At 42.0% G+C, this 10,143-nt stretch overlaps 1 protein-coding gene across 3 annotated transcripts in view; it reads left to right on the plus strand.

The window, feature by feature from the left end:
- sha (shavenoid) overlaps positions 1 to 7,092 on the plus strand; it is a 208,662-nt gene extending 201,570 nt beyond the window's left edge. For all 3 annotated transcript variants that reach the window (XM_076190139.1, XM_076190141.1, XM_076190140.1), the window contains exon 12: positions 982 to 7,092. In XM_076190139.1, coding sequence (XP_076046254.1) covers positions 982 to 4,707 — 3,726 coding nt within the window. In that variant the 3' untranslated portion in view covers positions 4,708 to 7,092. The remainder of the gene's footprint in view (positions 1 to 981) is intronic.
- The last annotated feature ends 3,051 nt before the right edge of the window (positions 7,093 to 10,143 follow it).

The raw sequence follows: 10,143 nt of genomic DNA on the forward strand, positions 1-10,143 counted from the left end.
ACTCTTCACTCCTGAGTACCTCCCAGCTACACTCCCAAATTCACACTCGCCCTTCCCTTTCATTTTAGTTTCACTCAAAGCCAGCACATCCATTTATCTTCTCACAAACATACTGCCTATCTCTTCCCTTCTACTCTCATCTGTACCACAATCATGCACATTAAAAGACCCAAACCTTAGGGTACTGGTTGGAAAACTCCCAGACCCTCTTATGCCTTTACTTTTTTTTAGGAATGTCCCCCTTTTGGGGCTACAGGTAGAAGGACTCCTAATCCCATCCCCCGTCCCGTTTTTTGTCGCCTTTTACGACTCAAGTGGAAAGACTTGGTGGTAGCATTCTCTTTCCCCACCACAGGATAGGCGAAAAAAGGAAATGGATATTCAGAGAAATGGTACAGGACAGTAACAAGGGGTTGGGGAACAGCATAACGGAGGGACAGTCGTAGTATAAAAGTGTCATCATTTCTCTATGAACAGAGTTTTCCTCTATCACAGACAAAATAATGTGTGGCTCTGGTCCGTAGGGGCGCCCCATATAGACCCTAAAGTATCAACTGCACGCTACTTTGCCAAAATACCATGCAGCCAATACCCCAGACGGGGTAACTCCAAAAATCCAAGGTTCAATGAGGTTGAAGTAAACCATAGTGGTGGAAAGGTGGTGTTCCAGAGGAAAGACTAGCAGGCCTCAAAATTACAATATGTATACATAGGAACAAAGTTAAGGGTTACAGTATGACACCTTGAAAGTCCAGTTGTGTGTGAGCTACCCGGTTTGGGAATATTTGAAGTTTCCCTTTTCTCAAAAAGGATCTCTTCTAGATTGATAGGAAGACAGTCTGCCAGTAATACATGATAATTTATTCAGGGAATTGAGGATGTACATAGATGTGTTTTCAGCTTAGGAATGAGAAGTTTAGAAGAATGGAGGAACTGGTTGGAGCCCTCATACTAATCCTGATCATATTTTCATTTTTTCAGTCCCCTCCGCCTGCAGCCCTTGAGTTCCTGTCCAAGATTCGAGAAATGATTTCTGTGGCCAAGAATAAGATGAAGAGCAAGGCCTACCAGCCAAGGCTTGTGGACATTCCTGAGGACGACTACAATATGTCTAGGCCACCAAGCAGCGCCGCTGGTAGGAGCACAGGTCAGGCGGAAACTATCCCCGAAGAAGAAGATGAGAGAGAGGAGGATTACGCTGAAGAGGATAGACACTCTGATAAGTCTTCGAAGTCAAAAGTTTGTACTTCGAAAGAAGGTGGCAGTGGAAGTGTGAATGATAACCATCAAGAAGGAGATAGCAGAAGCTCGACCTTGAAACGGTTGGCCAAACGAGTTAACAGTCAGGGGCAGAGTATTGTTAGTGAGATAATAAAAACGCTGGATCTAAAACCGCGTTTGCCACGACCTGATTCAGCCAATATTTATGGCACTAGACATCTCAAGGGCCAGGCACCTCAGCCTCCAAACCCACCTCCCAGACCCGTCAACGCTCGAGAAACTATAGATGAGACGGAAGACGAGTTCCCAGAACTTATCAAACCTTCAATGTTGCGAAGTGTCCTTAGGGACGGTAAGAAGCTCACTGACCTCAACAACACCTTCGAGAACTTCAGGCAAGAAATGATGGCGACTTTTAACCGCATGAAAAAGGTTGGAGAGGCCATTTCACCCAAAAATACGTTAAACAGAAATAAGAAGAAAGATAAACCGCAACCTCCTCCGTCAGGTACAGTGGTGAATAAACAAGAAAGAGCAAGTCCTGACGAGGTAACTTCAGAAGGAAAAGTTCACAGGTGGCTTCAGACCTTGGATGGGAAGAATTCGTACAAGAGAATGAAAGAGAAGAATGTGATTTTCGACTCTCGCGCATCTCTGAACCAGAATGGAGGAACTCCACCACCATTACCAGAAAAAGCTAAGAAACCTCCTTCTCCTCCCAGAAGACAGAAGCCACCTTCTAGAAGTGTCTCATTCTGCGAAACTTCATCTACAATATCGCAGAATCTATCAAATGGAAGGAAGTCAGAAAGCATCACAAAGAAGAGTAGGGAATCAGGCAAAAATGGTGTACCTCTACATCGGTCCCTTTCATGGCAGAATGAACACTGTCATTATGATTCCCATCCTAGAAGAACAAAGCCACCTGTTCCTCTTCCTCCGGAGGAGAGTCACAACACCTCCTTCGGATCAGAGGACGATGCCCTCAGTGATCTGCTTAGCGAAGCCGAGGCCAAAATGCCAAAAGTGATTACAAGTGATTCGGACAGCGTGTACTCGGACACGCTCTCAGGTGGCAATTCTTTAGAACAGAAGAAGACTGAAGGAAAAAACAATTCGAAGATTCTGACACATCAGCTCCCGCGGGAGGAAGAAATGACCGCCCGCAATGAAATCTTCAATAAGAACACTGGCACGAAAACCATTTCTCGACTTGAATCTAGGAACTATGAGCACAAGCATCAGGGTCAGGACAATACCAATGATGGTTATGACGACGATGAATATGACGATGAACACATGTACGAGGAAATCGAATTCCCAGCCAACAGAGCCTCAAGATCCAAAAAGAAAAGAGCACCGACAAAGCCTCTTGGGGATAAACGTACAAGTTCCTCGAACAAGAATCATCAGCAGAGACGGGGAACAGAGGAAGATGTAGAGGGTCTCTACAGTATATATAGTAATCCAGAATCTTTAGTCAGCGAAATCAAAGTCTCTGGTAAGTCATCGTCATCAGAACTTGCCTATGCAGGTAGCAAGCTATCTATTACCTTGCAAGATTCACCTAGTGCTAAAAGAGTAGAAGAGCCACAGAACTTTGACCCTGACACCCTGGAAAAGAAAGAAAAGGGACTTGAAAGGAGTAACAGTATTGTACAAGACTCTCTAGAGCGTCCGAAAGTTAAAAAACGATCCTCTGATCTAGTCTATCAAGAAAAAGAACAAAACATAGGTACTCAGTCTGAAAAAATAATAGGACATGAAAAAAGTCTTTTAGATATTTACGAAGCTCGAAGTAGTATGAGGAGTGCGAAAAGTGGTTCTCCTGAGTCTGTGTATTCGCAGCATAAAGGATCCAAATCTTCACCCATGAATAACAGACCTGAACCCTTTTTCCTTAGTTCGAAGAGTGAATCGAAAGGAAAGAATTTACGAACCTTTAAGGACTATCAGGAAATGCGCTTCACTCAACCCAATAATGATTCTGATAGCCCCCTTCCAGTTGTAGGATCGAGCATTAACCTTAAATTTCGAAGTGGAAGCCCTGGATCAAAAGATTCCAAAAACAAATCTGAGAGCCCAGAAGATAAACCTCCCCTTCCTCCAAAATACTGTCGAGCTCCAGAAGTTCTTCAGTCATCTCCCGAGTTGCCACCAAAGGGCCCCAAGAATGACCGCCCACCTTTACCACTCAAAACAGTTAAAAGATCCGAGTCAATAGACACGGATTCAGGAAGACCAAAACTTCCAGAAAAGTGCAGGCGAAAAAACAGTTTCGACTCTTTGTCACGATCGTCTAGTGGGAGTTCGATTCCCGAACTGACAGAGGAGGAGGCACGATCGATCCTTCATGGACTCCTCTCCCACGTCGTCAGCGACCACGCTAGACTTTCACCCCTGCATGAAGAGGAAGACAATACAGATCATTTTTTAGCCCTAGGGAACACTGCCGGCGACCGTAGTCGGGAGTTGAGCAGTGTTCCCCTTCCAGACAGTGATACCTGCTCTTCATCTTCTTCTCCAGACACTGTTCCATCAGCTTTAAAGTCCAGTGACATTGAAAACCTTACCAGTGACTCGAAATGCAGGCCTGAAAAGAACCACGAGAAAAAAGTCCCGGATAGTCACGACTATCCCTCTGGTACACCCGACTCGCCCGAAAATGAAGAGAGAGTGAGTGGTGAATTCATCCTGTCCACCATAAAAAAATCCGCTTCCCTTCGCCGTGAACGTTCCATTAACAGAGACTCCAAGAACGCTGTCCTCAACCAACTTCGCATTCTTTCGGATGGCACTGGAGATGCGGACGGCATATCCAAGGGGATGGAGATTGCCCTTGCCCTCAAGGCGAAGACAGACCTGGAGAAACACTTCAAGGAGAAAAGCGGAGCGGACAGCATCAAGCGCACGTGGAGGAAGATCATCGAGAAGGTTGACGACTCCAAGGAAGAGAAAGATAAGCTCTCGATTATGGAGCTACAACAGTACATGGCAAGTTTAGAACAGAAAGAAAAAGAGGCTAAGCTTAAACACGAGGATTCAGGGTACCAGAGCACAGACTCAAGCGACTCCAATAAGAGTCGACAGAGTGAACCATACTCGTCCTTCTCGTCCTCTTCAACGATGTCCTTGGGTCAACAACTCCAAAGGAACATCCTCGGATTCAGTTCAGGGTCCTTGAAGACCCTGAGTTCGAGGAGCTCTCCTCTTCGATCACCTGGTCTCAGCTCGAGCTTTAGCCTCAAAAGGCCCTCTACTTCGACAACGCCTCTCTTCCAGAGGTCCTTCTCCCTCCAGCAGCTCTCCCACCCCTCCTCTCAGGAGTCCTCTGGAGGAGGATACGAGTCCAACAGCTTCCAAAGGGCGTCCATGAGAGCCTCCATGGGGAGACGCCACAAAATAGGTCATCCAGATGGAGGACTCTCAGTCTACATCAACAACATTTTCAACCTCGAAGACGAGGAAGCTCAAGCTGCTAGATGAGAGTGACAAAGATGAGGTGCGCTGTACTGTAGTCTCAGAATGCCCATGTTACTACTATAGTGTTTGTGTTTATATATACATACTGAAAGCCCTGGCACAAGTTGACTGGACCAAACGGAAGGCAGTGTGGCTTATCAATGTATGTGATTTCAATAGATTTTATTTGCATTCATGAAAGTGCTAAGTGTAGAACATCTGAAATGCAGATCGGATCAGTTCGAAGAAGCGTTTGCCTTTCTTGTTGGAAAGTGCGTAATGGTTGGTTGTACATAGTTTCTCACATATCAGATCTTCACAGATGATTCCACACTTCACTCGTGTCCATTTTGCGCACCGACTTTTTTGTTTTTAATTCTCAGTCAGTATTTTATTTTAGAATGTCTTTATTTTTTACCCAGATGTCTATTATTCTTTTATATTGTGCAGTAGAATACTTTTATATTCCATGTACAGGGTGAATTTGATAGTAGGTAATCAGGTAATAATAGAAATTACTTGACCATTACTCTGAAACTTGAATCTACAGCTCATTTGTGGCAGTTTGACATGAAACTCCTCTCCATGTAGTAGCTACGCTACAATAATGAATATTTCTCGCTTGTTGTGGATCATCTTTATCCCAGCGTATGTATCCCTTGTTTATTTCTCACAAATATTTTAATGGGTTTTAACTTTTGTATTAAATGAAACGTACTTTTTTCAACGACATCGTGATCAGTAGTTGGGGATTTCAGTGTCAGGCGACCACGAATGGATTGTTGTCAAAATCAAGAAAAGAATGCACGAAAATTTGTGACTTTTCAGATTTCACAAAAGAATTAATGCAGAAGTGGAATATATTCTACATTAAGATATTTTTCAAGACTATAAATGAGACTATATTTTTTCATGTATAGTTTATATTCAATCATGCTGTATATAGATGTATAGTTCACATGACTCAAGGAAATTTCTACTGTTCATCGTGAAATCAGTGCCATTATTTTGTGGTTAAAACTGATAATGGAATTAGTTTGATTTCCTAGATATTTCTAATAGATTGAAGAGCATATTTATATCAATATATTGCTACTTTTGATGTGTATGTATATGAAAATTAATATTTTTTGTTATTTTCATTTGAATGATATTCGATAAAGCTCAAGATAATTTAATCATGATGTCACTACTGTATACAAAACCTGCACAGTCATTTTTTAAAGAATATCATCGTTGTGGGAACTTGATTTTTAAAACATGCTGGAAGAATTGGTGAGGTACATGTTACTCTAAAAAATCACATTCGAATTTGAGAGGCAATGTCCATATATGAAAGTCAATATCGCGCTTGCGCGCACACACACACACACACACACACACACACACACACACACACACACACACACACATGTATAAATTTTTATCAACCACAATTCACTTTAATTCTAAGCCATCAACATCGGGACATCCGTGGAGGCCAACATGCAGAAATTGAAATGTGGTACCGCCAAGGACTCGAATCCGGCTAGCATGTGACAAGTGCTGTAGTGACTTAACCGATTGCTCCATCAAGAGAGATACAAGTTTAGCGCAACTTTTCTTATATATTTGTATGCTCGAGTTACATACACATACACGAAATTTTGCGTTCAGCCCATCTCCACTATGATAGTACAATTGGTAAGTATACGAACGCGGGAAAGTATTTGTACAACACTGAATGGGTCTCAGTGAATAGAGATACATTTTTATCAACTACAGTGCACTTTAATTCTAAGCCATCAACATCGGGACATCCGTGGAGGCCAATATGCAGAAATTGAAACGTGGTACCACCAAGAACTCGGATCCGGCTAGCACGTGACAAGTGCTGTAGTGACTTAACCGATTGCTCCATCAAGAGAGACATAAGTTGGGCGCAACTTTTCTTATATATTTGTATGCTCGAGTTACATACACATACACGAAATTTTGCGTTCAGCCCATCTCCACTATGATAGTACAATTGGTAAGTATACGAACGCGGGAAAGTATTTGTACAACACTGAATGGGTCTCAGTGAATAGAGATACATTTTTATCAACCACAGTACACTAATTCTAAGCCATCAGCATCGGGAGATCCTTGGATGCCAACATGCAGAAATTGAAACGTGGTACCGCCAAGAACTCGAATCCGGCTAGCATGTGACAAATGCTGTAGTGACTTAACCGATTGCTCCATCAAGAGAGATATAAGTTGAGCGCAACTTTTCTTATATATTTGTATGCTTGAGTTACATACACATACACGAAATTTTTCGTTCAACCCATCTCCACTGTGATAGTACAATTGGTAAATATACGAACGCGGGAAAGTTTCTTTATGGCGCAATCGGTTAAGTCATTGCAGCACTTGCCACGTGCTAGCCGGGTTCGAGTTCTTGGCCGTACCACGTTTCAATTTCTGCATGTTGGCATCCACGGATCTCCCGATGTTGATGTCTTAGAATTAAAGTGCATTGTGGTTGATAAAAATGTATCTCTATTCACTGGGACCCATTCAGTGTTGTACAAATACTTTCCAACGTTCGTATACTTACTAATTGTACCATCATAGTGGAGATGGGTTGAACGCAAAATTTCGTGTATGTGTATGTAACTCGAGCATACAAATATAAAAGTTGCGCTCAACTTATATATCTATAGGGCAATCGGTTAAGTCACTACAGCACTTGGCACGTGCTAGACGGATTCGAGTCCTTGGCAGTACCACGTTTCAATTTCTGCATGTTGGCCACCATGGATCTCCCGATGTTGATGGCTTAGAATTAAAGTGTACTGTGGTTGATAAAATGTATCTATTCACTGAGACCCTTACACTGCTGTACACACACACACACACACACACACACACACACACACACACACACACACACACACACACACACACACAACGACTCGGTGACGCGGTTGTAGAGCGCTGGACTGCCAGCACGGTGGTGCTTGCAGCACCTGGTTCGAATCCTGGCCAGGGCCGAAATTATTTCGGTATCACTGCGCTTCGGGTCGTTACTCTGACTCGCGTGGGCGGGGAGTTGGGTGTGTGTGTGTGTGTGTGTAAGGTCATAGCATTACCCATAGATCGGTCATACGAGCTCTGAGCTCTCTTCCAGGAGGGAAATAGCTGTCGATCACGAGTCCAACACGTGATCTAAAGACCAAGGTGAATATATATATATATATATATATATATATATACATGTGTTGACTAATTGTGCATTTGTTATTTTTTAAAGGTATTTTACATATGTCTTACTATGGATTTTGTCCCCTTGAAAGAAGCTTTATGACTTCACTATATGTAGTCATGTTTGCTATATTGCGATTTCGGGTTCAAGACCATGCTTCAGTAACTTTAGGGATATTCTATCTGGTCAGGGTAAGAATACCGGTTTCGCGTTGTGGCGAAATGTCGTATGCTTGGGCTTGTGCCGTTTTGTCTCGTACTTGGGTTTGTGGTGTTATGCCTCATGCTTAGTTTTGTGTCGGTTTGTCTCATGCTTGTGAGGGCCCTAAGATGATCATCTTGTATATTTAGATTTAGGCTCAACTCTTTAATGTATAATGTTTCTAAGATTGGGAGGTGTCTATCATCTGTATATATTTCCAAAATCTCACTGTTTTCTTCTAGAATGTTTCTTGCTAGTATTATACCATGGACTTTTCATATGTTTTTTTTTTCTTTTTCTTTTTGTGGAGGTGGGGGGGTCTCCCTGATGTTAGGTGGTAAAAAAGGCGAGGGTATAAACTCGTTGTCGCCATGCCAATGTAGGTGGAGGGGAGGGCTTCACAGTTCCCTCTTGCACATGTAAACATATAGATGACATGTGTTTTCTGAAGTTCCTTGCTCTCTTGGTGGGGGGGGGGCTGTTTTTAAGTAGGGGGTGGCTGATCTTCTTTGTTTTACAATATATCACCAAGTTAAGTATTTTCTCTGGGTTGACTGGTTTAATGTTGAGCCTAAAACTAAATATACAAGGAGATGATCTTAGGGCCCTCCCAAGCATGAGACAAACCACCACAAAGCTAAGCATGAGGCATAACACCTACCCAAGTACGAGACAAAACGGCACAAGCCCAAACATACGACATTTCGTCACAACACAAAGCCGGAGGCTCTCCTAGCACGTGACATTTCATCACTGAGTTACCAGGTAACCTATCCCAAGTGACCGGTAACCTCCCACAGTGAAAAGTAATTATAAAAACTTAGGCATAAAAAGATATATCATTACATAATTCGCCTTGTAAGGGGGAAAAAGCCTAAGGTATATGTATGTACCAGAACAATTCTTATCCTAACCAGACAGAATGTCCTTAAAACTACTGAAAAAGGGTCTTAAACACGAAATCGCGATATAGTAAACATTATCTATAGCGAAGTCTTAAAGCTCTTTTCAAAGGAACATAAGTCCATAGTAAGGCATATGGAAAATACCTTTAAGAAAATTATAAAAGCACAATTAGCCATCACTTTAAATAAAGTATCCATTAGAGAAAATCTCCTACCTACCTATATATATATATATATATATATATATATATATATATATATATAATATAATATAATATAAACGTGTGTGTGTGTGTGCGTGCGTGTGTAATAAATCATGTCCAATTATATTTTCTTATATTTCTTCCACCTTGAATACAATTGACGATTCTTATCTATCAAGGTTCCGTCCGTACAAGACTAGAATAGCAGTTAAACGAACTGTGATAGCATTGGAATATAATCCCTTCGCCTACTACCCACCAGATGATAAAAATCTTATACGTTGTGATAGTAGAGCGGGTGTTGTAATGCTTTGACCCAATGTCAGTTGTATAATAAAAATAAATATTAATATATTTCAGTTCGTCCAGTGAATGAGATTTGAAAGTACTTGTGCTGTCGACATTGTTTCAAGGTTTTGTAAAAAATAATTGTATGTTGTAAGCTAACAACTGTATTCAGTATTTTTGTGAAATAATAACATGTAAATATTTAATTTCGTTTATTCCATCCTATTTATCGTGCACATTGTATGTATGATTGGAACCAATGACGGTTACCTGCATGTGGTGGTCCTGCAAGATGGACAACGAAGCTACCCATTTTCGAAACTCGTGTAGGGACGATGCTACTGTGAGAAGAAAAAGAGGTTTGGTGAATTTGTCTCCTTTATTGTTAAGGTATAACTGAACTGATTTTACATGCGGTCAGGAGGCGATATATATGCCGCGTGGATAGTCACCCGCGGTGCGTAATTACATGATTGGACTGGATTAGGTTAGGTCGGGTCAAGCAGGTTCGCACTGTCATAGGAAGGTGTGTAGCTAGGTCGCCAGGTCTAACCACATGGGCGACACAACGAGTGTTCCATGCCACGCGATTGTCGTGGATTGTACAATATTCCCTCCTTAAAATTGCCTT

Source organism: Oratosquilla oratoria, chromosome 9 (assembly GCF_046742065.1).
Source record: "Oratosquilla oratoria isolate Oo_2021 chromosome 9, ASM4674206v1, whole genome shotgun sequence".
NCBI lineage: Eukaryota > Metazoa > Arthropoda > Malacostraca > Stomatopoda > Squillidae > Oratosquilla > Oratosquilla oratoria.